Raw genomic sequence first — 18,172 nt, 5'->3', positions numbered from 1 at the left:
TTACATTTGCCCCCACAAAAATACATGGCAACATTTTATTACACATATGGCAACATCACAGCTTTTGTTTTGTTTGGCGTTTTATTGCGAAGGGAGGATTACTTTTTTTTTATAAACAAAGTTGATCTCATTTATGGATAAAGTTAAGAAACAATTACTCCAAGCCGCCATTAACCATGGTTGTCTTAGCATGGATGTGCTCCAGGAATTATTAGCTAATCTGTGCGATGCATGTACGGTATATATTTTCCAAATAAAATATTTTTTGTTTCATTATGCATTTTGTTTCGCGGGCATTCTGTAGATGATGTTCGAGGACCCGATAATCCAACTGATCTGAAGAGTCTTATAGCTGAAATCGATGAAAGTATACGAACTTATGAGCAAACATTGCAATTGATAAAGCATCCATTAAATGGCCAGGAATATTTAGTATTTGGCTTGTTAATCATAAATCAGGCTTGTAAATTCCAACCACAATATACGGATACCGAACGAAATTATTTCTACAAACTATTAGAAACATTGGTTTGCAGCGAAGATTATGGCATAGAATGGATGGATATTTATAAAGTGGCAAATCTTATACCGGCTAATGTTCAAAAACCACTAGCAAAGGAACGTGTACAAGACCTTGAAACGAAATGGATGTCGCAAGGATATTTTCTGGAGAAAGATGATAAAATATATTTGGGACCACGCTCTATGGTTGAATATGGAAGTTACTTGAAACAACATTTTCCAGATTACATACGAGATTGTGTTCTATGTAATAAAATTGTTTATTGGGTATGTAAAGTATGGTAAAATAATATTATTTAATTAATATTATTTAATTTCCAGGATGTTAAATGTTCGGAGTGTAATGTTAAATTACATCGTGATTGTATCAGAAAGTACTTAAGTAAGAAATCTACTTGCCCCAAATGTAAGAGGACTTGGAACACACGTTTAAGTCTATCACAGTCGAGTTAAGTCGTTAGTATTAATAATTTTTTTGTTAATGTAAATTTGATAAGAAATTCTTTATTAAAACGAAGTGATTTAATTTTTCCTAAAAATATTTAAACTTGAGTTTTCTTTATTTACTGTTCAATATATAAGTATGTAAAAATATGTTAGCATTTTAAATTCAATTTTTTTTGACGTCATTTATTTTTTAAAGTATTCATGCTTTATTGCCTGCAAATGAATTAATAAATAGTAATTTCATTTATTACTTTGAAAATAATATGTGATTAAGCAATCATACCTCTGCGGCAGTTAAACGGTTCTTAGGATTGTATATAACAAGATTGGCAACTAAATTGATTTCAGTGGCATAGGTACAACTAGGAAATAGATTGTCCCAATTTATTCCAATCGCATTGGGAAATCTGTAACGAAAAATACAAATACATATAAAAAATACAAATACAATTTTCCTAGCAAAAAAAAATAATAGACTGAAGTCTTAGGTTCAATTATTGTTTTTTTTTAATGAATAAAAAATCGGACTTCAACATAAGTAGACAATTAATTTCCCAGCAAAAAAATAGGTGTTTCTCTTAACACATTCCCTGCCATTGTACTCGCTTGATTACAGCAAATTGGAAACATTTAATCTCGTAGAACTTTGTTTATAAATGAAATTTTGGCAATGTTTTCTTTTGTTTTTTATATTTTTTAACTGAAGATATTGTAAATGTATAAATGAATTTAATTTTTTTTATTTCAAATGATCTTGGCGTGTAATGGGTTAAGGCACAACTTTAAAAGCACTTCCAAAAATGTCCTCACAAAGAAGTTAATTATTTTAACTACGCACGAAGTTATTTTAATTCAATTTTTTATACCCTCCACCATAGGATGGGGGGTATATTAACTTTGTCATTCCGTTTGTAACACATCGAAATATTGCTCTTAGACCCCATAAAATATATATATATATATATATTCTGGGTCGTGGTGAAATTCTGAGTCGATCTAAGCATGTCCGTCCTTCCGTCCGTGTGTTGAAATCACGCTAACTTCCGAACGAAACAAGCTATCGACGTGAAACTTGGCACAAGTGGTTGTTATTGATGTAGGTCGGATGGTATTCAAAATGGGCCATATCCAACCACTTTTACGTATAGTCCCCATATAAACCGACGCTCAGATTTGGCTTGCATAGCCTCTTGGAGGAGCAAAATTCATCCGATCCGGTTGACATTCTGTACATGGCGTTAGTATATGGTCTCGAATAACAATGCATATAAGCCGATCCCCTGATTTGGTTTGCGGAGCCTCTAAGAGAATCAAATTTCATCCGAGCCGGCTGAAATTTGGCACATGGTGTTAGTATATGGTCTCTAACAGCCATGCAAAAATTGGTCCACATCGGTTCATAATTATATATAGCCCCCATATAAATCGATCCCCCGATTTTGCTTGCGGAGCCTCTAAGAGAAGCAAATTTCATCTGATCCGGCTGAAATTTTGGTAGATGGTGTTAGTATATGGTCTCTAACAACCATGCAAAAATTGGCCCACATCGGTCCATAATTATATATAGCCCCCATATAAACCGATCCCCAGATATGACCTCCGGAGCCTCATGGGTGAGCAAAATTCATCCGATTCGGTTGAAAATTGGTACGTAGTGTAAGTATATGATCTCTAACAATCATGCGTGAATTGGTCCATATCGGTCCATAACTATTTGTAGCCCCCATTTAAACCGATCCCCAGATTTGACCTCCGGGGCTCTTTGAGGAGAAAAAATTCATCCGATCCGGTTGAAATTTGGTACATTGGGCTAGTACATGGCCGCCAAAATTGGTCCGTATCGGTCTATAGTTATATATAGCCGATCCCCAAAAATAATCTACCAAAATTTTATTTCTATGGAAAATTTTCTCAAAATTTTATTACTATAGAAAATTTTGTCAAAATTTTATTGTTATACAAAATTTTGGCAAGATTTTATTTCTGTAGAAAATGTTGTCAAAATTTTATTTCTATAAAAAATTTTTCAAAATTTTATTGCTATAGAAAGTTTTGTCAAAATTTTATTTCTATAAAAGCAATTTTATTCGGAAAAATATTAAAAAAAATGTAATTCACTTTATAATAAAGAAACTAACTTACAATTTAGAAGACAATGTTAAGAAATAAAATTATATATTGCCATCGGTAACTGCTACCACAATGCAAAGTCGTAAATAGGTTTTCAAACTCTGGGAGGGCTAAAATTGTTCTGAGGGGCCTAAGCTCCCTCCCCAGAGGCCTTCCTACGCTTAAGAAATAAAATTATATATTGCCATCGGTAACTGCTATCACAATGCAAAGTCGTAAATAGGTTTTCAAACTCTGGGAGGGCTTAAATTGTTCTGGCTGTCTAAGCCCCCTCCCCAGAGGCCTTCCTACGCTTATGTGGGTACACCCAAAGAAATTTGTTAGTAGGGACAGCAGAAAAGTTTGCTAAAACAGCAGAAAGTCTGCTGAAAAAGGGACAGCAGTCACTGTTTGCTGAAATAGCAAACATTTCCTGCTAGTTTTGAAGCTCGATTACACTAAAACATGTTTTATTTTGGCTAAAACAAATAAAAATGTCAACTTAGGAGCTATCCTAACATAATTAAAACAATATTTTATGAATATCTAAATCTGACCAAAAATCTGAATATTTATCGAATTGAGGCATAACAGCAAACTAAATGTTTGGTGATCGTATTTAGGAGCTTGTAAGTATATTACAGTGCAAAAATATACCAAAAACTACTTTTGGTTCTTAAATATGCTTTGGGGAAAAATTTATAACCTAAAAATTGTATAAATTGTTGTTCATTTGGCCCTGAAGTACAAAAATATAACAGCAGACATCGACTGCTGTTTTTAGCAGACTTTTTTCTATGAGCGTAGCTAAATTATGTATACTCATAGAAAATGACTGATGTTAATAGCAACACGTGGTCTTTCAGAAAAAAAGATGTTGGTTAACATTTATTGCTTAAAAGGCAGTTGTTTTCTGCTGATTCGAAAAAAATATAAATTCTATGCCGAACGAATTGTCATCAGTGGTGGTTTTTAAAAACTTTTGGCAGACACTTTTGCTAATTCAGCACTATTTGTTAGCTATTTCAGCAGAGAAAAATATTTACTGTGTGAACTAACGGATGTTATGGGTAGCAAAAATTGTATAAGAAGTGTATAACGGACTGACGATAAACAAAAAGCACTTACCTTATTTTATTATAATCCGGTAGAGAAGTTAATTCTGGCCATTCTGTAAGCCTTGGTGTTCCCAAAGTACGTATAACCAATGCCAATTGTTCAATGTCCGTTGTACCCTAAAAAAAAATATGATTATATTGAGAAAACCCTTTGAAAGTGCATAGTATATTTACCGCAAATAATGGAACTCCTCTAAGCATTTCCGCTATAACACAACCAGATGCCCACATATCTACTGGAGGACCATATTTTTGACTACCCCAAAGTATTTCCGGGGCCCTATACCAACGCGTTGAGACTTGTGGCGAATACAATCGATTTTCTTCTTCGGGAAAATGTAAACGGGCCAAACCGAAATCGGCAATTTTAAGAATTTCATTCTCACTTATCAAAAGATTGGCTGGTTTTATATCCTGGAATTGTAGATAAAAGTTTTTGAAAAAAAATGAAAGGTAAAGGAAAAAAGGACAACTGTTTATTTGTACTGATTATTACACAGCATAAAATATTTAATTGCTGACATATTTCTCAAAGGACCGTTTTAAAATTTTCGAAGTTATGTTGAATTGAATTGTTTTTGCTTTTCGATTTTTTCATAGATCGACATTTTAACATTTTACAAAAGTTTTGTTTTTTATTCGATCTTTTATTACTTCAAAATATTTATACTCGATGTTGTTTGTTTTACCCAAACAAAAACATGTTTTAACGTAATTGCGTTTAAAAACTAGCAGGCAATGTTTGCTATTTCAGCAAACTAATTGCTTTTCGTTTTTCAACAAACGTTCTGCTGTTAACTACATTTGAAAAATTTTGTTGTTCATAACAATAAAAAAGTTTACTAAAACAGCAGTTTTTAATTTTGCTGGAAAAGGGAAAGCGGTTGTTTATGTAAACAACAAAAAATTTTCTCTGCTGAAACAGCAAACAAATACTGTTGAATTAGCAAACTTTTTTGTTAATTTTTTTTTGTTAAACCTATCTTTTTAAATAGAACACAGTCATTATTTACGTGAAATTAAATAAAAAAAACTACACGGATGTATGTTTGGAACACAAATTTTTAAACACAATATTTTTGAGTGCAAGCATATAATGTTCATAAACTAGCATAACATGTTTGGGACATATATGTTAATATGTTAGAACATATTATGTTTGGGACATAAAATGTTTGTAAATATAATATGCTTGGATGCAAACATATATTAATTTAGAAATAGCCTATAAACATATATGTGTTTAGTAGCTTGGAGCGCTATTTAACAGGGAGCGATATTGAATTAAGTTGGTGGTTGTTGCTTGTTATTACAAAATTAACATTTTATTTTTCCTTGGGCAATTGATCAGCTACTTCTTTGATCCTTACAAACTGTGTGGTCCGCTGTTCGAATCCCCGTCCGGCAAAAGGTAAAATTAAAATAAAAAAATCATACAATTGAATAATTTCTTCTACAATGTTTGTATTACAGAAAAAGGTGCTAAGAACTAAAAAATCTCGTGGAAGTGAGAAAGATGTGGGGGAATATACAATTGGGCAGAAACAAAACTTTGAGCACGTTTTTTGTTAGGCTAACTTAGACTATTCAGTTCATTGTGATACCATAAGCGGTGAATTTCTCTCTTGTCAAAGAGTGATACCCGAGAGCCTAATGAGGTCTATAAATTTTTTGGACTTTAGCAAGTGAGGTTTAGGGGTCCAGAAAAAACATTTCTGCTACCCACATTTTCATAGGGGTTTAGTGTATACAAATACCATGATTCGTTTATTTAAAAAATAAATATTCAAAGTGAACCCACCAGGAAGAAAACAATTTTGGTTAATTTTAGAAAATTTAGATAATTTTTAGAAAGTTTTAACTAAACAGTATTGCAAGCGCTGACATCACGCCGATATTACAATAGTAAGTAAATATTTTTCGACAAATTCCAGAAAGTTTATTTGACATAATTAATTTTTTTCACTTGTTAAAGACAATTTTGTAGTTTGAAGGAAAAGATTGGAGTGCAAAATTGCAAGAATGTCTTTAGTGCCATACGAAGTTCAAGATGGACGAATTTATAGTACAATTTACAAATTTAAAGAAATTATGAATTATCTTTATAATTCATTTGTGTATAATTTTTCCTCAATTTTTTAGTTCATTTAACTAACGTTCGAAAAAATAAGTATATACGGCCGTAAGTTCGGCCAGGCCGAATCTTATGTACCCTCCACCATGGATTGCGTATAAACTTCTACGAAAGACTGTCATCCACAAATTTCAACTCACATGGTTGTTATATATCATATACTACCACCACATACCAAATTTCAACCAGATCGGATGAATTTTGCTTCTCGAAAAGGGGGATCGGTTTATATGGGAGCTATATATAATTATGGACTGATAGGAACCAATTCCTGCATGGTTGTCAGTGTTTGCTATTAACAAAAGAATTTTTTCTTTGAGTGTAGCCTTCAAACGATTTAATTAAAAACAAATTCGATAAAGATGAATTCCTTCGCCTGAAAAAGCAGTTATTTTTAGAAAAGTGCAGACTTTTTAACGGAAAATCTGCTATAATGAATTCGCAGTTGCTGCAACAGCAAAAAGAACTAATAGCAGTAATTTGTATATTTTTTTTGTGAGTCTATATATATTTTCTACATACCCTATGTATGATATCCAATTTGTGTAGATATTCTATGCCTTTTAACATCATTAAAGCAAATTTTCTGACTTGCTGTCGACTCAATGGATTGGATTCGTTTTTTAATTTTCCATATAGAGTTTCTGGCATATACTCAAGGACTAGAGATAAACCAATAAGATCCGGAAATAAATCGACGATATTAATAATCTTAAAAAATGAAGAAAAAAAAACACTTTGTTAAATATCCTATTACAACATAACATAACTGTCCAACTTACATATTCACATTTTGCCAATTGTAAAGTTTTTATTTCACGCAGTGTATTCAAAGAAATATTACCGAATTTATTTTTCAAAGCAACTTTCTTTATGGCTACTGGACATTTTCTATGTAAATCTACAGCTTTAAACACACAACCATGAACACCTTCGCCAATTTTTTCCAATATTTTATAACGACTTGGAGCATAATCGTCCATTATTTGTTTGTGGCATAGAACTAATTTAAAGGTTTTATTATGTTGTTGTTATCTATCCTTTGTGCGTCCAAGTTGATTGGTTGTCATTGACAACCGTTGTTCGTTTAGATATCTTCACATCACCCGGAGCAACCATGAGAAAAACTCAATGTAGAGTGTAAATGGTCATTTGTGATTGTATGATTAAATATTATTCTCTACACTGAAAAAAAAAACATGTACACAATTTTAATTTAAAAAAAATTTTATTAATTTTTTTTTCATAAAAATTAGGACACGGATCTTGGACATTTTCGTCCCTCCGTTAAAGTCATATGCCTTTGAACTAAGGGATTTTTGGATTTAAAGAAACCGTCTTTAAATTAACGGATATATTTAATCTTCACACCCAAAATAAGTGAACCCACGATAAAATGTACACTGAAAAAACATTGAACCCACCAGGAAGAAAATTTTAGCTCATTTTTGAAAAAAAAAAATTATTTTAGAAAATTTTCCGATTTCACAAAAATAAGTAAATAATTTTCGACATATTCAAGAAAATTTCTTCGACATAATTCATTTTTTTTTTTCACTGGTTAAAGTTTGAAGAAAAAATTGGAATTCAAAATTGCAAAAAAGGCTTTAGTACTATACGAAGTTCATGTTGTTCATTATTGGAAATTCTGAACTATTTTGGGGGAGATATGAATTTAGTTAATATAAGTTTTGTGTATAATTTTTTCTCAAAATTAAAGTCATGGAAATTTTCTTAAAGGTGAGTATAAAGTTCGAGTTTAAGGTAAGTACTATGTTCGGCTTTTTCACCAAAACACTAAATTAAAAGTACAAATATATTTATGAAGACGATTATATTTTGATCGAGTCTTGCCAAATAATGGATGGAAAAGATCCAAGGAATTGATTGCAAATAATTTTAAATTTCTAAATTAGTTAATTAAAAAAAGTAACCGTGAAAACAAGCTGGTTTTCAGCTTGAAAACTGAACCTAGTACTCAGCTTTAGCCGCTAAAATCGTAATTTTTTCACGATTACTTTTCTTCAATAATCCATTTTAAGGAATACAAACTTTGTGAAAATTTGCTTTGGGCTATTCCCAAAATAAAATTTGCAACATATATGTATAATTTTATGCCTTCTTTTACTGATTTAGTTTTCACTTTAGCGGCAAAACCCGAACTTAGTACTTAGTACCTTAAAACTAATAATAATTCCATGAACTAAAATAGAATTAAATCGATTTTAGTGAAATATACACTGAAAAAAATATTGACCTAATATGGAAGATTAAACAACTTAAATTTTAGGACTCGAAATTTACGAAATGCTGAGGACAAACTTCTTTAAAATAATGACATTTTAATTAAAAGAAAGTTTATAATCCTTGCTTCAAAAATTTTTTCATTAAATTTAGGACACAAATCTTAAAATGTTGGGTCCCTCTGTTGAAGTTGTAGATCTTTGAAGTAAGGCAAATGTTCCTTAAAATAAAGAAAAACATTTATAATTTAAAGAAATCGTCTTTAACTCAACTGACATATTGAATTTTTAAATTTAAGATAAAAATGCTTCAAATGTAGGCTAAGACTTATTTTAAGAATTTGCATCTTTGGTTTAAAGTTTTTTTGCCATTAAGAAAACAGTTTTAACTTTGGCATAATTTGGATTTTGAAAATTCGATGAATGAGATCTGTATCCAATTTTAATTTTATCGATTGGCTCGGAATCAATACCAAAATCTTTAAAGGAAGGTCAAAATCCAAGTAAACTTTTTTTGAGTGTAGGGTTCATTTTTTTGAGTGTAGGTTTATTTTAGAAAATCTTAAATAAAATAGTTTCTAATTGCAATGTGACACATATAACTTAATACCTTTTGTCAAATTGAAGGAATTTTATTAAAAATAATAATTTTTTCTGTTGTTCAAGAAATTCAAATAAGGAACATTATTTGCTCACATTGGACAAAATTTTACAAAAATCAACTAATTTTCACGAACTAAAATAAAGTTAAGTTGGCATTAGCGTCCCCTTTTTTGAATGTAGATTTAAGATAAAAACCCTTCAAATATAGACAAATACTTATTTCGAGGATTTAGCATCTTTGGTTTAAAGTTTTTTTGATAACAAAAAAAAAAGAAACATTCTTTTAAATGAGATTTTATAGCCTCCTCTATGATGACCCGAAATGTACAAAATATGTCTATTTAATACAAAGTTTTCTGTCGTAGAGGTATTTTAATTAAAACGAAGTATTTGTTTGAACTCATGTTTTCATTAACTTTAGGTTTAGGTTACCCAGAGACGTAAATCGAGAGCACTTACGATTTAAAGCATTCACGGAGCCCTTATTTTAGAGGCAATACTCATACGCTTAGGTCTTATAACATAATCCCTTTTGTAAGTCCTCTTACTTCTTTACACAAAAAGTTGACACTCATTCGTCAACGATTCCTTAAACAAGGCCTTAAAAAGGTTTTTTTTTTGTTAATATCTCTATCCCTTTTCTCATAGCATACTTGTCGAGGCCTTTTGAAATAACTTATCTGAGACATGAGTTTGAAGGCACATAACATATTTAAAAAACTCTTCATAGGCCTTGTTTGGTATTGTGAGTTACAATGTGTTCTTGGAAAGATGCAAAATAAAAGAGGTTTAAAAAAAAACAACTCATATTCTCATAGCAAACTTCTTTAATTTACGAGACCTTTAAAAAGCCCTTGTGCCGTAAGTCAATTCATAAGTTTTTAGACAACGAGACGAAAAAAATGTAACGGCTTTAAAAAAAAAACAATTCATATTCTCCTTTATACAATCCTTCAATCCAAGAGACCTTTGATAAGCCCGGTAAACTAATTAGTAATCGTAAGTTAAAAAAATAATTTTGCTGAACTTGAAGCAACACGTGTTGCTTAATTTAGTTTTGTGATTTCGTTCAAGCCAGTTGGGTGTTCTGTCTGGAGTGTTTATAGTCCCTGAAAATGCCATGCTAACTTTGGAAACATAAATTTGCGGTAAGTATATATATTTTTGCGAATATTTTATTACTATTATTGAGTAACATTATTTATTTTTTTATTATTTATTTAGTGAACATTTGTTCGAAGAATACTATCTTCTCTCAGTCAATCCAGAAGAAGGCGATTTAATAAAATAGGTTCAAAATATCATACGAAAAAATAAGTTTTAAGAGTAAATTAAAATTTTTCTAATAAAATAGTTTTAAGAGTAAATTAAAATTTTTCTAATAAAATAAAGAAAAATGCACAAATTGTGGAGTATATATATATATATATATATATATATATATATATATATATATATATATATATATATATATATATATATATATATATATATATATATATATATATATATATATATATATATATATATATATATATATATATATATATATATATATATATATATATATATATATATATATATATATATATATATATATATATATATATAAAGTGTACGTCGATAAGGCAGCAACAATTCAAGAGCTAAATGATGAGATAATTCGGCACATTAACGGCATAGAACCTCCATTATGCCTCAGCGTCATCGAAAATTTCGACCATCGGATGAAGGTGTGCCAACGAGATCGCGGGCCCATTTGGCCGATATTTTGTTCCATACATAATTGAGTAATGCCAATATATCATAATAAAATAAAATTGCAAAAATTTCCTAAATAGTTTGTGTTTTATTCAAAATCAACATCGGCCCTTGAAATTTTAACCGATTTCAGCCGCTGGATAGGTGTGACATTTGCGTCCTTCCGTTAAAGTCGCATGTCTTTTTCATGATATGTACCTGATATCCAAACAAGCGGTTTACGTCCAAATGAATGATTCTATATTTTATAATTACTCATAATAACACAAGGGAACAAAATTGAACTTTTTTGTGTTGATTTGAAATTTATAGCAAAATTTTTACTAAATCGAGATATACAGTTATGTTCAAAATTTAGGCATTACTGCTACATATATTGGAATATCTTGAAAGCGGTTCACCATATTAAATTAAAAAAAAATCCGAAACTCACAAACAATATTCTCTTTAAACCGTGCTTACATTGCTTTTAAATTTTCCAAGTAGTTTTAGAGATATCGTTCAAGTTTTGAAAAAAAAATTAAAAATTTTTTTGTTCTTTAAAAATTCCTAAAAAATAAAAATGGGACGTTTTGGTCTAGAAACACTTAGTTAAATATATATCGAATAAAATGCGCTTCATTTCATTACAATTGGTGCACAACTTTTGATTTTGTTCACGATTTACTGAATTGATATAAATCGCCATACAAAAATAACATTTTCTAATGTGTAAGTGTTTGTGTGTAATAAATTAGTTTTTAGGGTTCTGTTGATTAAGAACTGGATATTGTTTTTGATATGGAAGATGATATTGAACGACAAGAGTAATAGGAACTCAGGATTTCTAATGGCGACGAATAGAGAGGATTTGAGGCCATTGATAGGCATCATTACGGGACACAATACACTTGGGAAGCATATGGTAAGGATTGGATTAATGGTCGATGATATTTGTAGATGGTGCCTTGACCTGGAGGCTACAGAAGACTCTTACCATTTTCTGTGCTAGTGTCCGGCATTATCTTTTAGAAGAAACAAGATACTGGGCTCTTTTTCTTTCAGGATATTACTGAGGCACGGGTCTGTAATTTAAAGCATATACTCGCCTTTATCAAGGCTTCTGGATGGAAGACCTAGAGAACCGTAAAGGAGATGTGACCGACCCGGGCAGAGGAAGACAGATGTCGAAGAGGAAAGAAACAACCCTGATGAGTCACAATGGACCAGCATGGTCTAGGTTAGGTTAGGTTTGGTTAGGTGGCAGCCCGATGTATCAGGCTCACTTAGACTATTCAGTCCATTGTGATAGCACATTGGTGAACTTCTCTCTCATCACTGAGTGCTGCCCGATTCCATGTTAAGCTCAATGACAAGGGACCTCCTTTTTATAGCCGTGTCCGAACGGCGTTCCACATTGCAGTGAAACCACTTAGAGAAGCTTTGAAACCCTCAGAAATGTCACCAGCATTACTGAGGTGGGATAATCTACCGCTGAGAAACTTTTTTGGTGTTCGGTCGAAGCAGGAATCGAACCCACGACCTTGTGTATGAAAGGCGGGCATGCTAACCATTGCACCACGGTGGCTCCCAGCATGGTCTAAGTGGACACCATTTTTCCGTTCTACGGATTTGGTGTAATCCTCTATAACCTAACATAACCTCAAAACGGTTCACCATATTCCTAAAAAATAAAAATGGGACAAAAATCACAGTTTTGGTCTAGAAACACTTAGTTAAACACATATATTTCGAATAAAATGAGCTTCATTTCATTACAATCGGGGCACAAGTTTTGGTTTTTTACGCTAAAAATTAAAACAAAAATAATGTTTTTATGGTTGCGGTAGCAAACTCATAACGCCTATAAATTTTATGGTTCCTCTATGAAAAAACTTACTTCCATTCTTTTCCGAAGACGATGAATTTAATTATTGTTCAGATGTTCGTGGTTTAGTAACAGCGAAGGGATTAGAGGAGTATGATCCAAATGACTATATCTCTAAAATGACTTGGAAAATGTAAAAATGTAAGTACGACTTAAAGAGAATATTGTTTGGGAGTTTCGACATTTGTTAAATTTAATATGGTGGACCGTTTTAAAGTTATTCCAATATATGTAGCGGAAGTAAACATAACGGTATTTGTTGATAAATGAGATCTGTATCGTAATTCTAAATTTACAGAGCCTAGATTTTAAGCTCTATAGTTCCCTAAAAACTGTATTTATTTTAAAGAAGCCGCATCTTTGGCTCGGAATCAATACCAAAATCCTTAAGAGAAGGTTATGGAAGGTCTTTGTATTTAAGTAAACTTTTTTTGAGTGCACGCCAATTTGAGAAAAATGTTTAACTAATTTAACAGCAAAAGAGTTGAAAATAATAATTATTACGATATTCTCATAATTTTCTGTAAACTTGAATAAATTAGTTCAAAACTTCTTATAAATTATGAGCTCCATTTTTTCTGCGTAAATTTCATAAAAATAAAGAAAAACAAGTATATACGGCCGTAAGTTCGGCCAGGCCGAAGCTTATGTACCCTCCAACATAGATTGCGTAGAAACTTCTACTGAAAACTGTCATCCACAATCGATTTACTTGGGTTGCGGTAACTTTTGCCGATGACAAGGTATCTTAAAATTTCCTAATACCGTAATATATACTACGTAGTCCATACGTGGTATATATTAAACTTAAAATGGCCGATTAAATACGTATATAATTAAGTTTGACAAAATTTTCTATAGAAATAAAATTTTGACAACATTTTCTATAGAAGTAAAATTTGGACAAAATTTTCTATAGAAATACGATTTTAACAAAATTTTCTATAGAAATAACATTTTGACAAAATTTTCTATAGAAATAAAATTTTTACTAAATTTTCAAAAGATTTAAAATTTTGACAACATTCTCTACAGAATTAAAATTTTGACATTTTCTACAGAAATAAAATTTCGCCAAAAATTTCTATAGAACTAAAATTTGAAAAAATTTTCTATAGGAATAAAATTTCAACAAATTTTGCTAGATTATTTTTGCTCGAGTGGCAAGCATGATTATGAACCGATATGGACCAATTTTTGTGTGATTGGGGATCGGCTATATATAACTATAGACCGATATGGACCAATTTTGGCATGGTTATTAGCGGCCATATATTAACACCACGTTGCAAATTTCAACCGGATCGGATGAATTTTGCTCGTCCAAGTGGCTCCGGAGTTCAAATCTGGGGATCGGTTTATATGGGGGCTATATAAATTATGGACTAATATGGACCAATTTTTGAATGGTTCTTAGAGACTATATACTAATATCATGTATCAAATTTCAGCCGGATCGGATGAAATTTCCTTCTCTTAAAGCAATCGCAAGCCAAATTTGGGGGTCCGTTTATATGGGGGCTATACGTAAAAGTGGACTGATATGGACCAACTTTTGCATGGTTGTTAGAGACCATAGACTAACACCACGTACCAAATTTCAGCCGGATCGGATGAAATTTGCTTCTCTTAGAGCAATCACAAGCCAAATTTGGGGGTCCGTTTATATGGGGGATATACCTAAGAGTGGACTGATATGGACCAATTTTTGCATGATTGTTAAAGACCATATACTAACACCATGTACCAAATTTCAGCCTGATCGGATGAAATTTGCTTCTCTTAGAGCAATCACAAGCCAAATTTGGGGGTCCGTTTAAATGGGGGCTATACGTAAAAGTGGACCGATATGGAAAAATGTTTGCATGATTGTTAAAGACCATATACTAACACCATGTACCAAATTTCAGCCTGATCGGATGAAATTTGCTTCTCTTAGAGCAATCACAAGCCAAATTTGGTGGTCCGTTTTTATGGGGGCTATACGTAAAAGTGGGCCGATATGGACCAATTTTTGCATGGTTGTTAGAGACCATATATTAAGATCATGTACCAAATTTCAGCCGGATCGGATGAAATTTGCTTCTCTTAGAGCAATCGCAAGCCAAATTTGGGGGTCCGTTTATATGGGGGCTATACGTAAAAGTGGACCGATATGGACCAATTTTTGCACGGTTGTTAGATACCATATACTAACACCATGTACCAAATTTCAGCCGGATCGGATGAAATTTGCTTCTCTTAGAGCAATCACAAGCCAAATTTGAGGATCCGTTTGTATGGGGGCTATACGTAAAAGTGGACCGATATGGCCCATTTGCAATACCATCCGACCTACATCAATAACAACTACTTGTGCCAAGTTTCAAGTCGATAGCTTGTTTCGTTCGGAAGTTAGCGTGATTTCAACAGACGGACGGACGGACGGACATGCTCAGATCGACTCAGAATTTCACCACGACCCAGAATATATATACTTTATGGGGTCTTAGAGCAATATTTCGATGTGTTACAAACGGAATGACAAAGTTAATATCTCCCATCCTATGGTGGAGGGTATAAAAAAAATTGAAAGCTATTGTTTTTTAAGGATTGTGTTAAGCTTGTTTCCAATATTTCCATGTTGATGTTCAACAACAGGTGGCCAAATTTTTGTAATCAACCCCAATATGTGGAAACACGTGTAGAATGTTATCACAACAATTAAGGATAGCGTAACAGCCTAAAGAAGAGCAATCAAAACAAATTGTTTGCAAAAAATTGACAGTGATGTTGTTTACAAACAAACCTGTTGCTTGATATTTATTTTGAGTTTACACCGAAAAGTTTATGTAAACAAGACCCATGTAACTGTCAAAAATTTCGCGCATGCCATTCTCATATCCTTAATAGGAATTGTCACCTTAATGTCATTTTATAGGGATACACACTTTTCCAGTACTTCATTTAAAGAAAAAATTTTCTTCTATAAAGTGTAATAGCTAATTATTAGAAAAAGAAAAAAATGCTTATATTTAAAATATAAAGGTGATGAAAATTAAAAAAGAAAAACATATTTCTATATAAAATATCTAGTAAAGAATTGTGAAAAACTCTTCCCAATTTGAAAGGTATTCTAGTGTTTGTAATATATTCAGTTTAGGACCTTCAACTAGTATTATAGGAAAATGTGGAACTTTTGGTTAAAAAAGTTTGTTAACTAATACAAAACTGTATTTTTAATCATAATGTCATAAAATGTATATGATTTAAACAAAAAAAGGAAAATTATTACTGATTGTATAAGAAAAATATTTTATTGTTCCAGGGTAAAAGATCTGTAGACAAAAGTGTATTTTCCTTAAGAGAAATTAGAACCTAATTGATTATTTAAGAAAAATCAAGTTTTTTTTTTGGTGAAAAAAAAAAATAAATCCTAAAAAATAGATTTTCTAAATGTATGCATAGTGAAAAAATGATATATGATATTTTCTTAACGATATTGGTGAATGTGTACTAGGGATGACATTCAAGATTTTGTGGTGTCAGAATCGGGTTTCGTACACTGAACAAAATATTTTAAGGACATGACAAAGATGTCACGCGGTTGTGAATTTTGCTTAGCATAGAAGATGTATTTCTCTGATATAAAGTTTTTTCCTTGCCCTTAGACTCAAACAAAAGTTAACTTGGATCCAAAGATTTTGACCTTCCCTTAAGGATTTTGGTATTGATTCCGTACCAAAGATGCGGTTTCTTTAAAATAAAGGCATATATTAGGGATCTATCTAGAATCAATAAAATTAAAAAAATAGGATACAGATCTCATTTTAATTTTCTTTTCACAGTATTTTAATAAAGATATTAATGTACAAATTCCAGTTTAAAAATCTACATTATAACGGATACTTATTTCAAAGTAAAAAACGTTTTCTTAATCAAAAAAAAAAAAAACATTAAACCAAAGTTTTTAAATACTCAAAATAAGTCTTAGCCTATATTTGAAGTGTTCAATATAAAGATTCAATATTTCAGTTAATTTAAGGACGATTTCTTTAAATCAATCATGTGTTTCTTTACTTCAAAGACAAGCGACTTTAACAGAGGGACGCAAATTTCCAAATTTGTGTCATAATTTTGAAATGAAAAAAATTTTGAAGCAAAGCTAAATTTTATAGAAATTTGTCCTTAATATTTTGTAAATTGCGCATCCTAAAATTTAGGTTGTGTAATCTTTAATAGCACGTAAATATTTTTTTTTCAGTGTAGGTTTACATGAGCTTGTCATAGGGAGGAAGATGTCTTTTTAAGTAAACCGTGCAGTCATTTTGCATTAGTTCTTCAGATGTGATGCTATTTAAGTATTTTGGATTTCATTTTAAAAAATAAGGAAAAAGATTAAAAAAAAATTCTTAACTTTTATATCTACACACACAGAAAACAATTTCACGAAAATGTTTTCAATTAAAATTTTAATTGAGTTTTAAAAAATATTCAATTAAAAATTTAATTGATTTAACAAATTTTTTAATTGGAACAAAAATCAATCACAAAAATTAAGAGTATCAATCATTTCAATCAAAAACTGAATTGGATCAATTAATTTTTATTTTTATCTGATTCAATAACGTAATTAATTGATCCTATTAATTTTTTACTTGAAATGTCTTCAATCACAGAAATGATAGTATCAATTAAAAAATTAATTGAAGTTCAATTAAAAAATTTATTGATCCAATTAAAAAATTAATTGATACTCTTAATTTTTGTGATTGATTTTTGTTTCAATTAAAAAATTTGTTAAATCAATTAATTTTTTAATTGAATATTTTTTATAACTTAATTAAAATTTTAATTGAAAACATTTTCGTAAAATTTTTTCTGTGCGTAAAGACTTTTTGAATAATATAAGCAACTGTTTATCGCAAACCACGTCCACGTCTGTCGAGAAATTGATCCTGTACACTTTTCAAATATTTTTGGAAAATTCCCACTATTGTGTATTTGCCATTAAATTAAAATTTATTGCGAAGACTGCATAAATAAATGAATTATTTATTATAAAAGAACTTCTTGTGAAGTAAAACTGAAGTGCATTTCTATAAGAGCATTTTGTGGATATAAACTTTTGGTGTGAAAACTAAAATTTTGCAGCAAAAATGCTGTTTTCTTGTCAAACATAAAATTGTTGCCGAAATGAGATGCATAATGTCCGAGAAAATAATATGGTTGCGACAAACATATTACATGTTCACCGTCCAAAATAGGAATTTAATAAATCTTTATGTTTCCTTTGTGTATAATTTTTCCTTTTTTCGGTCATTTAACTAACGTGGAGAAATTGAAATTGGAGAAATTTCAACTAAAACAATAGTTGAAATTTCTGGAA

At 30.9% G+C, this 18,172-nt stretch overlaps 4 protein-coding genes across 5 annotated transcripts in view; 2 read left to right on the top strand and 2 right to left on the bottom strand.

Moving 5' to 3' along the window:
- Positions 1–50: 50 nt before the first annotated feature.
- Nse1 (SMC5-SMC6 complex component Non-SMC element 1) lies at positions 51–1,063 on the top strand. Its single transcript, XM_075304473.1, has 3 exons — positions 51–233; positions 305–789; positions 844–1,063. The coding sequence occupies exons 1-3, from the start codon at positions 134–136 to the stop codon at positions 973–975; spliced, it is 717 nt and encodes a 238-aa protein (XP_075160588.1). The 5' UTR covers positions 51–133; the 3' UTR covers positions 976–1,063.
- Positions 1,044–7,505, bottom strand: LOC142233420 (cyclin-dependent kinase 20). The gene is made up of 6 exons (XM_075304365.1): positions 7,113–7,505; positions 6,853–7,041; positions 4,371–4,610; positions 4,207–4,313; positions 1,253–1,376; positions 1,044–1,182 (listed from the first exon to the last, which is right to left on the bottom strand). The coding sequence occupies exons 1-6, from the start codon at positions 7,311–7,313 to the stop codon at positions 1,153–1,155; spliced, it is 891 nt and encodes a 296-aa protein (XP_075160480.1). The 5' UTR covers positions 7,314–7,505; the 3' UTR covers positions 1,044–1,152.
- Positions 4,489–18,172, bottom strand: part of disp (RND transporter family member dispatched) — a 55,992-nt gene continuing 42,308 nt past the window's right edge. The window contains exon 11 of the mRNA XM_075303983.1: positions 4,489–4,610. The gene's annotated coding sequence lies outside the window, so the exon portion shown is untranslated. The remainder of the gene's footprint in view (positions 4,611–18,172) is intronic.
- GABA-B-R2 (gamma-aminobutyric acid type B receptor subunit 2) overlaps positions 15,701–18,172 on the top strand; it is a 28,212-nt gene continuing 25,740 nt past the window's right edge. For both annotated transcript variants that reach the window (XM_075304154.1, XM_075304087.1), the window contains exon 1: positions 15,701–15,831. The gene's annotated coding sequence lies outside the window, so the exon portion shown is untranslated. The remainder of the gene's footprint in view (positions 15,832–18,172) is intronic.

Source organism: Haematobia irritans, chromosome 1 (genome assembly GCF_050003625.1).
Source record: "Haematobia irritans isolate KBUSLIRL chromosome 1, ASM5000362v1, whole genome shotgun sequence".
Lineage (NCBI taxonomy): Eukaryota > Metazoa > Arthropoda > Insecta > Diptera > Muscidae > Haematobia > Haematobia irritans.
The sequence above is the reverse complement of the archived record's forward strand: the minus strand, read 5'-3'. Positions and strand labels throughout refer to the sequence as shown.